Below are 17,962 nucleotides of genomic sequence, written 5' to 3' on the forward strand. Positions count from 1 at the left end.
GCAACATTAGAAGAACTCTGTATGTATTTTGTTGAATGTCTGATTGTCATTTGTGAAAAATATGTGGATAAGGACACATACTTATGAAATGTTGTTTTTTTTTTTTTTTGTCTTTTTGGTTTTTGTTTATTTTGTATGTCATTTGTCTACCTTGTCCAGCCATGATTTGCCAATTGTGATTTTGCTTCACTTTTCAAAATAAAACATTCTTCAGCTTAGCAAATCTTATCTTCAACACTTCCTATTCCACATATAAATTGTTTCAGTGATGGTCTAGCTGGTATGACAGACAGGGATGGTGCCATACCTTGCCTCTTTTCAACATTTCACATCATCAGGTAAACACGCATGTTCTTTCATTACTGTCCTCGACAGCGGGTGCTGCCATGAGCCCCGTCCCACAACGGTCATTGTGCTCACAGTCTCAGTCAGAGTAGACCTACACTGTTCCATGTCCACACTTCAAATAAACTGCATATGCCCAAAGCCACCGCTGACCCCACCTCCTATTTACAGAGCGGGATGTAAATATAAATACAAACTTTTCAGAGTGACACGAAAATAAAATCACTGCATTTAACTTCCAGAGTCTTAGTCACTCACTCACCTCAAAACAAACAAAAAAACAAACTAAGTAACTAAGTCTAAGCCAAAGTCTCTCTTTTAAGGTCACATTGCCAGTCCCAAGCCCTGAGAAAGGAGGAGCGTTAAGCATAGATTAGCATTTTCAGCCATTTGATATGCTAAAAATAACACAGGACAAAATTGATGTATTGATGGCATGAAGTAATTTTGGGAAATGATGGCCTATTTCAAAGGCAAAAAAAAGAATCAACTTTAAAAAGTTAATTTATTTATTATTATTTATTATTTGTAGTTTGTAACATATTTAGGGTTATTTCTCTACAACGTTATTTCTTTACTTTACAGCTTCAAATACATGCAACCTCCGGGATCCAGCCCTGGTTAACATTAGTTTACTGAGTTACTGTGTGTGCAGTGGTGCATATGGAAACATAAAATGCAACATGTGAACCTGACTAAAGATAGCTGTAGTTTCTTTGTTGAAAGTAACTTAAGCAAACGTAGATATTTGATTAACTTTATGTAATATTAAAATGACAAGCACCTCTGCAAAATCCTGCTAGTACACTAAAAATATAGTTCTTGTGTAAATGTTACATTATATATGTATTTAAAACAGAATTGTAAAGCCTGCCATGAATATACTATTAGTCAAGTATTTTGGTAAAGAAAAAACTCCAGGTACACCTCCTTGTCCATTTTATCAGTTCTGCTTATCATATATTGGTATCATATATTGGTGTGGCGCAACAGATAAAACCACTAGCTGCCAGTAAGCTATTACACCATGTGGGAGACCAGAGTTCGATTCCCAGTCTGGGTGACTGTATGCTGCGCTACACCAATAAGAGTCCCTGGGCAAGACTTCTAACACTACATTGGCCCACCTGTGTAGTATGAGTTACCTTGTAAGTAGCTCTGGATAAGAGCATCAGCTAAATGCCATAAATGTAAATGTAAATATAAGAGATCTTTGTAGTTCCACCAGAAGACTCCAAAGACATCAGGTCAGTGAATCATGCATTTATTCTTGTCAATTAATGTGATGGAACTATTGTTAACAAGTTAGAGCTGTTGATTGTCTTTGGCATAGGCCCCATCATCAGCCCCGGTCTTGCACCATTGAGACTCTCACAGACTCTCACAGATTACTCACAGAGTAAAGTGAGCAAAGAATAGTAAGCTAAATCTGAGACTTGTCTTCCGGATGTTCCATGAAAATAGCTCCGCAGTGATCCAGCTACCGGTACCCAGTAGCTCTGATCCGAGCGCAGCAATTTGGCTGTGGTGATCTACTGTTGTCGTCTACTGAGGCGCTCAGTCTGCAGAAGATCCATCTGCAGTGATCCACTGAGGTGATCCAGCTACTGGTGTCCAGCAGCCCTGATCCGAGCCCAGTGATCCGGCTGTGGCGTCCCACTGCAGTGATCAGACTGTGGTGACCCGGATCCGGCTGCAGTGATCTTGCCCAGGGATCCAATGCAGGGATCCGCTGCAGGGATCCACTGCGGTGGTCGCCGTGGTGATCAGGCTGCCAGTGTCCAGTATTGCTCTGCATGGCTTTGCTTTGCATGTCTTAGCATGGCTGTGCTTTGCTTTGCATCTGGACTCATATGTATAAAGCATGCAATGTGTTCACTGAAGAAAACAATAAGTACCATACACCGCCACCAGTAGGTTGTTTAATTCAGGTACACACCTTAAAAGATTTTGAGATCGCAACATGGGCCTCCAGGAGTAGTTTGTTTTCTGGCTGCATGTAGGCATCATGTATCCCTATACACGCTAAAGGCAATGGCAAAGTCCCCAAACCAGAGATTACACTGCAGACGGGGAGGGGAAGGGCCGGGGAGAAGATCCAACGCTGAGAAGATCCGGAAGCAGAGGCAAAATGCGCCCCGACTGCCACAAGCCGCGATTCCAAGCGTTGCAGCCACGAATGGCCAGAAGCTCCGATTCGTCATCCACACAGACCAGGGCAGGGCCTGGGCAAGCAGATGAGAAGTTCACTGGATGGACGGGGCAGGAGAAGAGGGAGAAAAAGAGATGTGACGTCACTTCTGAAAGCAGCAAAAAAAAAAAAGTGTGCTTACAAGGCATTTTAACACAGGTGGGGGCTGATTGGCTGAAGAATGGTGATGCTGCATTGGAGTCCCCTGGTAGAACTTTAACTAGAGCCTTCATTTCTATAATTACAGATTGTAGTCCTTCTGTTTCTCTGCATACTTTATTACATAAGGTGTCCTATATGATCAGTGGAGCTGAATGCCCTGGAAGAAGTCAGTTGTTCAAAAAAATCCTACACCAACAGAAAAGATAAGAATGTATAGACATACAGAGATCTTGTGTGGTGAGAAGAAAGACTGCCATTGACTACTTGGTCTCATGGTGACAGTATTCTTTACTGACTGAGACTGGCTCATGCTTCTTAGCTTGCCATCACAGCCAGTAATGTACCAAGAACCTCCAAAAGGTCCATTAGATAATTTTGGAAATTAGAAAGTGATTGGTTGACCTTTTGCTTTGTATTTATTTAGATGACCAACCTTAAATGCAAGACCTTCAGGAGAAAGGACTGACCAATGGGAGTTTTTATTTACCATTTTGACTACAATCAAATGTTGAGTCCTTATAATTTAATATTTAAAGATGGATATTTACCAATCAACCACAAACAGTGATCTGTATCAGATTAGCTAGTCTGACTAGTATAATTATAGTTCAGTAGCATGCCTGACTGTTTTGTGAAATTCTAAGTCAAAGGGAGGATTGTCAAATAACTCCACACCAGAGGTTCCGTATAAAAAGGGTCCTTTATTTCACAATCAACAAAAACAAACCGAAAGCATACTTGGCAGAACGCTTTCAGTTTCACAATGAGACTTGCTATTACTTACCACTTACTGGATCAGGAGAGCCCTTCGATCCTGGTAAGAGACAGCCATCTCAGTAAAACACCGAGCAGCTGCAGTTCCACTCAGCCAACTCTCACCAGAAAAGGTGCGTGGGCGAGAGCGGGTGCCAACTATCCACCATCACTCATACATTTCAGTGGTTTCGCAACCGCATCCTCATGAAAAACAAGTTATATAATTGATACTAGTTCCTTAGAAGCTGTTTACACCTGTCATTAACATGCATTTTAGTCAGAAGTTAGTTACACACGTAGACAAAACTGCTGGTACCCCTCAGTTAATAAAAGAAAACCCCACCATGGTCACAGAAATAACCTGAACCTGACAAAAGTAATAATAAATAAAGTTCTATGACAATTAACAAAAATGAAAATCCAACCTTGAACAGACAACAGTTTCTGTTGAAACCTTGTTTCAACAGAATTATTTAAAAAAGTGAACTCATTAAACAGGCCTAGACAAAAAAGATGGTACCCCTGAAAATAATGTGACCAAAGGGACATGCTAAATCAAGGGGTGTCCACTAATTAGCATCACAGGTGTGTACAATCTTGTAATCAGTCAGTGGGCCTATATGTAGGGCTACAGGTAGTCACTGTGCCGTTTGGTGACATGCTGTGTACCACACTCAACATGGACCAGAGGAAGCAAAGTGAAGGGAGTTGTCTCAGGAGATTAGAAAGAGAATTATAGACAAGCATGTTAAAGGTAAAGGTTATAAAGACCATCACCAAGCAGCTTGATGTTCCTGTGACTACAGTTGCACATATTTTTAAGAAATTTAAGATCCATGGGACTGTAGCCAACCTCCATGGACGTGGCTGCAGGAGGAAAATTGATGACCAATCAAAGAGACGGATAATACGAATGGTAACAAAAGAGCCCAGAAAAACTTCTAAAGAGATTAAAGGTGAACTTCAAGCTCAAGCTTGCACCATTCATTGTTTGAGCCAAAGTGGATTTTATGGGAGACGACCAAGGAGGACACCCACCATTGTTGAAAACAAATCATAAAAAAGTCAGACTGGAATTTGCCAGAAAAGAACACCGTCCCTACTGTGAAACTTGGAGGAGGCTCTGTTATGTTCTGGGGCTGCTTTGCTGCATCTGGCACAGGGTGTCTTGAATCTGTGCAGGTGTCTGATCAAAGGATTCTATAGAGAAATGTGCTGCCCAGTGTCAGAAAGCTTGGTCTCTGTTGCAGGTCATTGGTCTTGCAACAGGATAATGACCCAAAACACACTGCAAAAAAACACCCAAGAATAGCTAAGAGGAAAACATTGGACTATTCTAAAGTGGCCTTCTATGAGCCCTAAATCCTATTGAGCATCTTTGGAAGGAGCTGAAACTTGCTGTCTGGAAAAAGTACCCTTGAAACCTGAGAAAACTGAAGCAGGTTGCTAATGAGGAGTGGGCCAAAATACCTGCTGAGAGGTGCAGAAGTCTCATTGACCATTACAGGAATCATTTGATTCCAGTGATTGTCTCAAAAGGTTGTGCAACAAAATATTAAGTTAAGAGTACAGTCATTTCTGTCCAGGCCTGTTTCATGAGTTTATTTTTTTTTTAATAATTCTGTTGAAAAGCAATGTCTGCCTTTGATTGGTTAATTTTCCTAGCATTTGTATTTATTGTTACTTTTGTCAGATTCAAGTTTTTCTGTGACCATTGTGGGTTTTTCTTTCATTAACCGAGGGGTACCAACAATTTTGCCCAAGTGTGTAGTTCTGAAGTCAGTCAGTTAGTTAGTACTCAAGGCACTTACAAAGGGAGTAAAGGGGATCGTATTCAAGTCACATCAGCATAGCTGATACAATGTTTCATAGTCTTGTAGGATCTGGCCAAGAGGAAGCATGTGTAAGTTACACAACAGCTACCCAAAACTTGAACCATGAACAACACAGGTCACAGGCACACTCTCAGAAACGTTGCTTTCTGTTTTAACACTGTAATTCCAGCCTTGAAGGTTGAGACATGGGACATTTTTTCTAAGAATTCCTGAAAAATCAGCAATTAACCTACATTGTTTCTTATTCAGTGCACACAGCACAAGACCCTTTGGTGCTGCCAGTGCCTTTACAAACCAGCTGGCCCACATACGGTGCATTCTGACCTATTTTAAAAGACTAGACTAAGTGTATGTTTCACTTTCCCTTTTACCTACAATACTGAATGATGCTTATTCACATGACTGCCCTTTCCAGTGCTACCAAGAATAAGGTGGGTTCTACATTTCCGAGTCTTGGCACTCGGCCAAGGTTTCAGCCTCATACCATCTTACACTGTGCAAATACCCACGACTCAGTCCAAGACAATACATCAGACCTTAAAGATCTTACACATTAAGGGTCATGTCTGATGATTGATGACGGACTACTTGAGGATTCATCTATCTAATCCTTACCCAGGCTCTTCCTGGAAGGTCTTTTCCTAATGGCTTTACTGTCTTGTATTGAATAGCCAGATATTCAGATTCTGAGATCCACACAGCTTAAGTCTCGATCTCTCCTCAGTTATTGCTTTTAATAGTTAATAAAGTTTATTAACTTATTGCTTGCAAAAAAGAGGAACGTGAAAAGTGAAAGTCTTTTAACAGAACATAACAGGAAAAGGCTCTGAGCACACAGTCAGAACAGAAAGAAGGGGTTCATGACAGTGAAAATCAGTTTTCAAACAGTTTGTTTTGCAAAGGTCACTTACCCAGAAAAAAACCCTCCCAAACAGCACCTTCACAATAATCAATTAAAAATACAGTTCAGATCTTTGACCAAGTGTCTTGTCATAAGAAATGTCTGGTTATGAGATGTTGTTGCTGCTAAGAGTAATTAATAAGTTCTCTAGAATGATGGTTAGAGCTCCATCTAACACTTTTTGGATGAGTTGGGGAGTTGGGGATGATGAGGTGGGATGGTGATCATCCAACGCTTAAGTCACTGAATGCTGTCAAATCCTCACAGCAGTGTTTCTTCAGAATCCAATAGAAATCCTTCTTCACTGGACAGTAGAGACATTAAACCATTTTTAATAGCCCTGATTTCTGAAAAATACAATGAATGAGCAGGTACCCTGATACATTTGTCCATATAATGTAGTACTGTCATAACTGTGCCATTAACTGTGTCATGGCAGATGCTCTCAGGTGGTCAAATGCTGTCATTGGTTTACCAGACTCCATCTGGTAATATAATTGTGGTACATGATGTTACCATTAGCAGTAACTAATGACAGCTTATGGTACATGCTAATATTAGCTAATTGCCCTCCAGTTATATTTTATGACAGATTTAATGACAAAGTGTCAGCAATGTCATGGCACATAGGTGGATATAACATAAGTATAATTATTTCTAACAAATTCATTAGCAATGGTCATTTCCACAGTTGCCATTAATTACTGGTATCAGTGAGTGCTTTCAGAACTCTACTGTTGAGATAAGTTATAAGTTTTTAGCCTCACAAACAGTCTTTGTAACAGTAATTTGTTAAAATGTTCCAAGGTGTCTTTAAAGAGTGGAGCTTCACATCCCACTATACCCACATGGACAAAATTGTTGGTACACCTCGGTTAATGAAAGAAAAACTCACAGTGGTCATAGGAATAATTTGAATCTGATAAAAGTAATAATAAATAAAAATTCTATAAAAATGAACTAATGAAAATCCAACATTGATTTTGAACCTTGCTTCAACAGAATTATTAGAAGGAAAGAGTTGTCTCAGGAGATTGTTAAAGGTAAACGTTATAAGACCATCTCCAAACAGCTTGATGTTCCTGTGACTACAGTTGCACATATTTTTCAGAAATTTAAGATCCACGGGACTGTAGCCAACCTCCCTGGACGTGGCCGCAGGAGGAAAATTCATGACAAATCAAAGAGATGGATAATACGAATGGTAACAAAAGAGCCCAGAAAAACTTCTAAAGAGATTAAAGGTGAACTTCAAGCTCAAGGAACATCCGTGTCAGATCACATCATCCGTCATTGTTTGAGCCAAAGTGGACTTAATGGGAGACGACCAAGGAGGACACCACTGTTGAAAACAAATCATAAAGAAGCCAGACTGGAATTTGCCAAACTACATGTTGACGAGCCCCAAAGCTTCTGGGAGAATGTTCTATGTTCACAGATGGAAAAATGAAGCATATCCAGAAAAGAACACTGTCCCTACTGTGAAACATGGAGGAGGCTCTGCTATGTTCTGGGGCTGCTTTGCTGCATCTGGCACAGGGTGTCTTGAATCTGTGCAGGGTACAATGAAATCTCAAGACTATCAAGGGATTCTAGAGAGAAATGTGCTGCCCAGTGTCAGAAAGCTTGGTCTCAGTCGCAGGTCATGGGTCTTGCAACTGGATGATGACCCAAAACACACAGCTAAAACACCCAAGAATGGCTAAGAGGAAACCATTGCACTATTCTGAAGTGGCCTTCTATGAGCCCTGACCTAAATCCTATTGAGCATCTTTGGAAGGAGCGGAAACATGCCGTCTGAAAAAGGCACCCTTCAATCCTGAGACAACTGGAGCAGTTTGCTCATGAGGAGTGGGCCAAAATACCTGCTGAGAGGTGCAGAAGTCTCAGGAATCATTTGATTGCAGTAATTGCCTCAAAAGGTTGTGCAACAAAATATTAAGTTAAGGCTATTACCCTTTCTGTCCAGGCCTGTTTCATGAGTTTTTGTTTTTTAAAATAATTCTGTTGAAGCAGTATTTAAAAGCAATGTCTGACTTACATTGGCTAATAGCATTTTTATTTATTATTACTTTTGTCAGATTCAAGTTATTTCTGTGACTATTGTGGGTTTTTCTTTCATTAACCGAGGGGTACCAACAATTTTTTTTTTTTGCTGGCCGCCCCCAGCATCGCTGCATCGTTAGTCACAAGCTTCTTTACCAGGCAGGGTCACATGAAATGGTACATGAAACATAAGAGGTCATAATAGAGGATCATATTTTGCATGATCAATTAATATATCTAATCCTTAACCAGGCTCTTCCAGAAAGGCTTTTTCCTAATTCCTTTACTGTCATGTATTGAATAACCAGATACTCAGATTCTGAGATAAACACTACATTTTATTAACTTTCTGCTTGCAAAAAAGAGGAAATTAAAAAGTGAAAGTCTCTTAAAAGAACATAACAGGAAAAGGCTTCTCTGAGCATACCGTTAGAACGGAAAGGAGGGGTTCATGACAGTGGAAAAGTTTGTTTTGCTAAAGTTACTCTTCAATCCCTCCCAGAAAAATCCCTCCCAAACAGCACCTTCACAATAATCTATTGGCTCTTTAGGGCAATATATGTAGAAGAAATGAAACATAATTTCTAGAGATCCAGGTACAAGCCCTCCAACGTGTCGCAGTACACATACATGGCAATTGCCTTCTAAGAACTCCATAAAGTTCTATGCAAGAAAAACTAAAAACAGATAAGGAGAACTCTACTTGCTGATGTGCTTGATTAACCAGATGGTGATATGCTGAAGGAAGAGTACTGACAGTGAGTATGAACCTTTTAAACTTTACAAACTTCAGTTGTAGACTTGCATAAAAAGTTAAATCCACAATTTCTATTTACAGAGTAGGAAAGTCTTAGTCAGTTCCTAGCAACACCAGTTAGTTCTAGTCATATAGACTAGGCTTCACAGTAATCACTGGTAGTATAGTAGGCATACTTTAGACTATCTCAGATTAATTACAAATACAGTTCAGATCTTTGAATAAGTATATATATATATATATTATATATATAAAGACTGATCTCCAGGTCATAAGAAGTGTCTGATTATAAGAAGCTAGTGCTGCCGGCAAGAATTATTATTAAGCTTATATTTTTCTGCAGAATGTATTTCCCCTAATAAAAGAAAAAGATAATTTAACAACAGCTTTGTTTCCTGATATTTGCCCTTATTTACATTATATTATAAATGAAGATCTCAAAACATTTAATACGACTGAAGTCTGAAAGAATAGAAGAAATAAGGACGAGACAAATACATTGTGAATGGTGTTCAATGCCTGTGTATTCAAAGTTTTCATTTATCATACATACTCTTGTCTTCTAGATCAAATCAAATTCAAACATTTGAACTTAGAATGGGACAGAATGGTTTCATAAGTGAAAGTTATTTTTTTATGTTCTGTAATTTTTTAGAAGTTACATTTCCAGGTTTTTTGTGAGCAACTCTGAAAACCAGCCAGTCACCTTATGATACAAATACTTGTGTAATTGAGTATTTACAGTGAGATATTTACACCCTCAGATAGTTCTCCCTTTTATTGCTTTTATAAATGTAACCATGGTCAATATAATGTGGCTTTTTGACAATAAATTACATTAAAAACTCCAATGTTAAAGTAAACCAGATTTCTACAAAAGTAATGTACAATAAAAAAAATCTGTAACTGGACTACGAAACATGAACTACGAATTTAAAAAATATTCATATACTAATTTATATAATTATATAATATCATTTATATAAATGAAAAATTATAATATACATAAAGCAACTTAGCATATCACACAAGACAATTGAAAAATTATGTATTGTTACAGGGTATTAAATAATCCAAATGGCATGATCGTATACTTATAGTGCCCCCAAGTGGTAAGAAATGCAGTTTTCTATTCACAATACATCATTGATGATGGCCTGAAAAATAGACGGGGCATTAAATAATCTGAATGGCATGACTGTATACTCATAGTGTCCCCTAAGAGTGAGAAATGGATTTTTTTTATCCTAACCAGGTTGTAAGCACTTCTAAGATCTAAATTAGTACATTTACATTTACAGCATTTAGCTGATGCTCTTATCCAGAGCGGCCTAAAAGATTACTCGTATTACAGAGGTGAGCCTATGTAGTGTGCGTAGTCTTGCTCAGGGTTGGTGTAGAGCAGCATAGTCAGACCGAGAATCCAACCCCAGTCACCTACATGGCGTGGTACCTCACTGACCAGGGTTATCAACCACCACATTACACACTGTAGCTCCTGTCCTCCTGGCTCCTATTTCTGTCATAAAAGCTCAATTATATTTAATATGATTTCATTTATAAAATCAATAAAAGAAAAGAAAACATCCAAGAGGGTGAATACTTTCCATAGACACTGTAAGAATTGCAAATTGTAATTTCTTATTCTGACTTTTCTTCTACAGGTCACACTTTCAAGTCCAGAGTAAGAAAACCTCAGCAGCAACTGGAGCTCAGCTAAACTGGGCTCTCAAATACTTTTGTCTTTGTGTCAAATACTTTGGGAAAAAAGTATTTACATTAAATTAAAGTGGGCTCCCTGGCACAATGTCAAGTCAATATTCAGACATAAATGAAGCAATCTGGGCATCTGGAAAACCCACTTTAGAAGAAGCAACTAGATGTGCACAAGAGAAAATAAATGATATGCTAAATATCTCACTTAGCATAGCTGTAACTGGAGATACAGGAGCAGGAAAGTCAACTTTTATTAACTCAATCAGAAATCTGGCTGCTGATGATGAAGGTGCTGCTAAAACTGGAGTTGTTGAAACCACGGTAGAACCAACTCCTTATCAACATCCCACAATGCCAGGAGTGGTATTTTGGGACCTTCCAGGAATTGGAAGCTCAACCTTTCTGGCAAAGACATACCTTAAACAAGTGCAGTTTGACAAATATGATTTCTTCATCATCATCTCATCAGAGAGATTCAGAGAGAATGACATCATGCTGGCTAAAGAGATCCAGAAAAGGAAAAAGCTGTTTTACTTCATCAGATCAAAGATCGACAACGACATTCGAGCAGAATCATACAAAAGAAGCTTCAACAGAGAAGAAACACTCTCAAAAATCAGAAGAAACTGTCAGGAGAACCTGAAGGAATTTAAAAATGCCAAAGTTTTCCTTATAAACTGTCAAGTCAGGAATCTGTCTGAATATGATTTTAAGTTGCTGGTTTCCACACTGATGTCAGAGCTTTCAGAAAAGAAGAAACAGGCTCTGATTCAGTCGGTGCCGATCCACAGTCTTGAGATCCTGGAAAAAAAAGTAAAAATGTTTGAGGAAGCAGTCTGGGCTGCAGCTCTTCTCTCTGGAGGGATTGCAGTGGTTCCACTGCCTGGTCTGTCACTGGCTTGTGATGCCAGTATTTTAGTGGCTTTCTTTACAAGCTGCTACCACTCCTTTGGTCTCGATGATAAATCCCTTGAAAGACTCTCAGAGCGAGTGAACAAACCACATCTGAAAGCTCTGAGAAAGTCACCTCTTGTCCTGGGTCTGGCTTCAGAATCAACAATGAGACTGCAGCTGTCTGCTTTAGTTGGGCAATCAGTTGTGGAGTATCTGTGTAGTTTGGTGCCCGGTGTAGGAAGTGGAATTGCAGCACTGATGTCTTTTGGTTGCACATATAAACTCCTAAAGAACGGACTGAAAGATCTTGCAGACACGGCACGAATCGTGCTGAGAGAGGCAGGGTTACAGTAATGAGAACAAGGGCTGTAATGTTGGGCTACAACTGCAGTGTGATCATGCTTACGTTTCCCTTTAAAAGCACCATGTTCACTTCTGCATTTATACAAAATGACCACTGTATTATACTGAGATGGCTTTAGTGGGGTACGCTTGAGCACCTATTTGCAGCTATGCATTTCACAGAGCACAGCTTAGTACAATGTTAAAAAAAAGAACTCAATTAAAAAATACAAATTAATTGAAAAATTGAAGATTTCTGCTAGAATTGTGACTAAATCTTTACTGATCAAGGTACTCAGCTGTGTTCACTAATGAAGTGAAATGAACCTACTTAATAAGAAGTAGTTAAATTTGAGTAACTGTTAGGTCAACATAAATCTAATTGTCATAACAAAGAAATGTATGTTAAAGCTCCAGATAAAGCTATGTAGCCAAAGCCGATGTTGAATTTCTTGTTTACTAGATAAATACAGTTGCACTGCACAAACAACTTCCAAAAGACCTACTAATCAAATACTTGTATAAAAAAATGTTTATAATGTGTATAAATATGGCTACTAGTCACTTCTATCTAAAATCAAATTTCATATCAGTTCACATGATTATGTCCGAGTAGTTATAAGAAATGTTTTTGTTAGATAAGCAGCAATTTAGTAGCTTAGTAGCTAAATTATAGTAGGAAACTGAAAAAACATATATTTGCCATATATATATATATATATATATATATATATATATATATATATATATATATACACACATACATACACACACACACACACACACACACACTGGTCCAGCTTGCTAGCGTTAGGTCAGTAGTTAGCAATTTGTTAACTAGAAATATTAGACATGTCTGTACTTGGTAGCATTACTAGCTATATTTTCTTTGCAAAGCAAAACAAACAGCTTAAATAAATTAATGAAGCTAATTTTACTAATTGCTCAAGCCAGGCATATTTTGCAATTTTTCCCCATTGGTACATGTTTTCTCCCCCAGTCCACAAGGCGAGAAAGCTCTCAAAAACTTTGTTTACAGAACTCAGGACGGCATGTTTAATCTTCAAAGTAATCAAGAATTTAGTTCAGTTTCAACCAATCAAGAAAAAAATAAATCATCAAACCAAACCTTTGCTACAGCTTTACATTTGGCAAATTATTGCTTACTTGTAATTTTTACAGCGTAAACAAGAATGGTCATATTGATGTATTTTATGATATGCAACATTAGAAGAACTCTGTATGTATTTTGTTGAACGTCTGATTGTCATTTGTGAAAAATGTTCGAATGAGGACATCTGCTTATGAATAATGTTTTTTTTTTTGTCATTTTGTTTTTTGTTACTTTTGTATGTAATTTGTCTGCTTTGTCCAGCCATGATTTGCCAATTATGATTTTGCTTCACTTCTTTTTAAAATAAAACATTCTTCAGCTCAGCAAATCTTATCTTCAACACTTCCTATTCCATATATAAATTGTTTCTAAATCATTTTCCAGGACATTTTTAGTGATGATCTAGCTGGTATGACAGACAGGAGTGGTGCCATACTTTGCCTCTTTTCAACATTTCACATCAAGTAAGGGTCTACTGCGCTGTGTGTAAAGAGACACTGTTACTGTTAGCCAGTACTTAGCCAAGGTTTGATTGACATAGATTTATTCAAAGCCTAGGATGCAGTCAAGGTAGGCAAAATGGGGCTCAAGCCCTGGATGATTGGTCAAAAGTAGCTAAAATGTTTTTTTAAAAGCTAAAATGAACTACTCACTGTCTCGGACTGGGCTGGCTAAATAATTGCCCTAAACGTTTTGGGAAATTATCGCTACCTAGTGGTTTGTCCGGTCAAGACAGTTGTGTTCAGTGTTGCCAGTGTTGCTTATCGACTTCTCAGACCCCTCTAGCGATTTTTTGAAGAAAGTGACCAACAATAAATCTATCAAATCTATTCAGGTGTTATTGGAGACTTTTGGAGACTCTGAAGTGAACACGCATGTTCTTCCTTTACTGCTGTGAGCCCCGTCCAACAACACTCACAGTGCTTAGTCTCGCGGTCAGAGCAGACCTACACCGCTCTACGTCCACACTGCAAATTAACTGCACGTGCCCAACGCTGCTGGGATGTAAATATAAATGCGTCTTCAGAGAGACACGAAAAGAAATCACTTCATTTAACTAACTTACACAGTATTGGTCACCCACTCACCCCAAAATAAAATAAAAAAACAACCTAAAAACAAAACAAACAAAAATGAGGTCTTTTAAGGTTACTTTGCCGATCACAAGCCCGGATAAAGGAGGAGATTTGAGCGTAATAACGGTCTTTGATTAAATTTGATATTCTAACATTTAACAACACAGGACAAAATTGATTTATGTAATTTATGCAAAAATTATTTATGCAATGTGGGTCTAGACAAAGCTTTGAAGTCATTTTGAGAAATAACGGCCCATTTCAAAGGTAAAAAAAAAGAATCAACAGAAGAAGTTAATTTATTAATTTATTCATTTGTAGCTCTAACATTTAGGATGTTTAACATTTATTTCTTTACTCTACAGCTTAAAATACATGCAAGCTCTGGGTTTACTGTGTGTGCAGTGGTGAGTAGGTGAATATAAACTGCAACATAAAGTTGACTAAATTTTTTATTTATTTTTTTGTGTAAATGTGAATGTTACATTATATATGTATCTAAAAACAGAATTTTGAGTATAATTACTGATTGTAGTCCTTCGGTTTCTCTGCATACTTTTTCCTATTACATGAAGTGGCCTTTTATGAACAGTGGAGCTGAATACCCTGGTTAAACTCTTAAAGAGGAAGTCAGTTGTTCCAAGCAATCCTACACCACCTACTACCATTGGCTACCTAGTCTCATAGTGACTCAATATTCTTTACTAAGAGCCAACAGTCTACTCCACTTCTGACCACCACAGACTGAGACCGGCTCACGCTTCTTAGCTTGCCATCACGACCAGTAATGTACCAAGAACGTTTGACTATTAGACCATTTTGGAAATTTGGAAATTAGAAAGTGATTGGTTGACTCTTTGCTTTGTATTTACCTTCTGGAGGAAGCACTGACCAATAGGAGAGCTCTAGTTTTCAAATATTTATTTACCATTTTGATTACAATCAAATATTTAGTCCTTAACATTCAGTATTTAAAGATATATATTTACCACAACCACTAACAGTGAAAGGTATCAGACTAACCAGCATAATTACAGTTTGGTTGCATGCCTGACATAAGTTCAGGGTATTCCAGGCATCATAAACACCACACCTCTTTCCCTTCATTATTATAATAATAATAATAATAATAATAATAATTATTATTATTATTATTATATTTTTATATGTAATCTTGTTAACAAAGCCTTATTATTCAAGCCCATCTGAGCTATGTGACACATGTAATAGTTAAACACATTAGTTTAGTTTCTTTCTTTGAAACATGTTTATCTTAGTAGGTAAATAAATGAACAGAGCTAAACAGTGAGGCAAAAAAAAGAGAGAAACTGGACACCATTTTACTAAATCTATTTCTTCACTATATCTTGCTTATGTAGATTTTTGGAGCACATCATTTTGGGCTTTGGTCTATGCAGATGAGATTGGTTTACAGTGGTTGAAGGAAAGGCAGGGTTATTTGTATAGCACATTTCCTACACATTTAGAGTTTCATATGAAGAAGGAAAAATGTCCGAAAATAAAAACCTGAGAAGATATTAAACCAGATTAAATCAGGATAATACAGTGAAAAAGTAGAGATAATCCAGTTAAAATGGCCCAGTTTCAGGGTTCTCCTAATGCTCTCAATCAGCTGGTTTCATTTAAAAGCAGATAAGCTAAGTGAAGTTTTTATCGGTGCAGTACATCAGAAAAATATACTGGTCATACACCATTAACAGACATAAGGGGCCTATCTATGGTTCTACATAGTGGTATACAGAAATATGGGTTTAAGAATTCAGGTTATGAGCTCTCTTTTCTGCTCCTAGTGAGAACTCTGGCAGCTCCAGTTTGAATCTTTCACAGGGCAGCGATGGCCTGAAGGCTAGAGAAGCAGGCTTGGGACGGGAAGATCTCCACTTTGATTCCCTGGACCAGCAGAAAATGAAGGCAGGGGGAATAAAGGGGGAAGGAACAGCACATTCTCTTCCCAACACTTACAGAACGCACACTATTCCTGATTCCTCCCTGGATGCTAAGGTGGCACCACAGCTTCTTCTAACCCCCTACTAACTAGTGTATGTATGTGTGTTAATGGCCACAGATGGGTAATGCTGTGTAATGGTTGTAAAGTTTGTTCCAGATTTTAAATCCAGTGGTGCTGGCTGACTGTCTTGTTTGGGAGTCCAGTTCGAAGAACAATACACTAATGAATCAGCTGGAAATTAAGCATGGATGAGTTTCTTCCGCTCTGGTGTTCTTAAGGTGATAAAAAGCTGCTTTAGCTTTAAGGTCCAAGTTTATATGATCACCACAGGTCACAGGCACACACTCAGAAAAATTATCAATTTACCTACATTGTTTTTTATTCAGTGCACACAGCACAAGACCTTTTGGTGCTGCCAGTGCCTTTACAAACCAGCTGGCCCACATACGGTGCATTCTGACCTATTTAAAAAGACTAGACTAAGTGTATGTTTCACTTTCCCTTTTACCTACAATACTGAATGATGCTTATTCACATGACTGCCCTTCCCAGTGCTACCAAGAATAAGGTGGGTTCTACATTTTCGAGTCTTGGCACTCGGTCAAGGTTTCAGCTTCAAACCATCTTAGGGTGTTTGTCCCAGAGGCATTAATACACTGTGCAAATAACCATGACTCAGTCCAAGATGACTGATGACACAAAGGCAACATCTTACTGTAAGGGTCATGATTGATAACTGACCCTAGTTGCAGATGATCAGCCAAGTTTGGTATCTGAGACATGCTTCTTTAGTTTAGTTTCTTTCTTTGAAACATATTTATTTTAGTTGGTAAATAAATAAATAAAAAAGGAGCTGAACAGTGAGGCAAAGGACATTTCAAATATTTCAATAATTTTCTTCACATCATGTTACTAAATCTATTTCTTCACTAAATCTAAATATCTTGCTTATGTAGATTTTTAAAGCACATCATTTTGGGCTTGGGTTTAGGGAGAGGAGATTGGTTGACCGTCTAGGTCATCCGTTTGCATTCTTTCCAGGATTTGCTGGGACTTATTGTGATGATTGAACGTTTGTGTCTCATTTGTTGTTTTGTTTAGGGCTGCTTTTAGGACTCGTGTAAACATCTGATGAAGTTTTAGGTCAAATTTATCCAGACATATAGAAACTAAACTAAAACACCACTTTTTTACCAGTGAAAAGTTTGCTTAACAGTTGGAATGGTTTTCTTTTCATGAAACCATCCCTTCTTTTCATTTTCACCGCCCCAATATACCTTTGCTCATTGCAGTCAAACATTGTATAAAGTCTGCTAAATCTCCTGATTTGACTTTCTATCAATCCTAAGAGCAGATCTTTTGGAAAGATTTATGATAAGTGTCATCTATCATCACTGTAAATTGTCACATTAAGTGGTTTTCTATTTCTTTATAGGCTTCTCCTGCTTTGTGGGGATCAGGTAATTGAACCCTGTGAAGTCAGTGCTCCCGCAGACAGGACAGATCTTGTGAATACACTTAAATACCTCTTCAGGTTTTTGTCTTAATAATAATAAACACACCCAGAAACCCTTGAACCGCCTACTTTTCAAATATATGAAGCATGAAACAAAATATATTGAAAGAAGTTTGAATTTTGTTTAAAAGTTTATGGACAACTTTCAATGAATTCCTATGGGGATAAAAGAAGGTGTTGTTACCATATACCGTATCTGCATACAAGCCTGAATCACATAATTGGAAAGAACAATCTGGAGTTGGAAGGGTGTCAACATCTTGAAAAAAGTGGGATGAGTTATGTTGCAAAAATCATGCAGAAAAATAAGAATAAAGAAATCATATATATATATATATAAGA

At 37.9% G+C, this 17,962-nt stretch overlaps 1 protein-coding gene across 1 annotated transcript; it reads left to right on the forward strand.

The window, feature by feature from the left end:
- Window positions 1-8,759: 8,759 nt before the first annotated feature.
- LOC140539192 (interferon-inducible GTPase 5-like) lies at window positions 8,760-12,706 on the forward strand. Its single transcript, XM_072661839.1, has 2 exons — window positions 8,760-8,994; window positions 10,658-12,706. The coding sequence occupies exon 2, from the start codon at window positions 10,800-10,802 to the stop codon at window positions 11,955-11,957; it is 1,158 nt and encodes a 385-aa protein (XP_072517940.1). The 5' UTR covers window positions 8,760-8,994; window positions 10,658-10,799; the 3' UTR covers window positions 11,958-12,706.
- Window positions 12,707-17,962: the final 5,256 nt, after the last annotated feature.

The sequence above is a fragment of the Salminus brasiliensis genome, chromosome 18 (genome assembly GCF_030463535.1).
Source record: "Salminus brasiliensis chromosome 18, fSalBra1.hap2, whole genome shotgun sequence".
In the NCBI taxonomy this organism is placed as follows: Eukaryota; Metazoa; Chordata; class Actinopteri; order Characiformes; family Bryconidae; genus Salminus; species Salminus brasiliensis.

Bases quoted from the DNA above. Each gene is read 5' to 3' on its own strand.
- LOC140539192 (XM_072661839.1), top strand. From the start codon at position 10,800: ATGTCAAGTCAATATTCAGACATAAATGAAGCAATCTGGGCATCTGGA.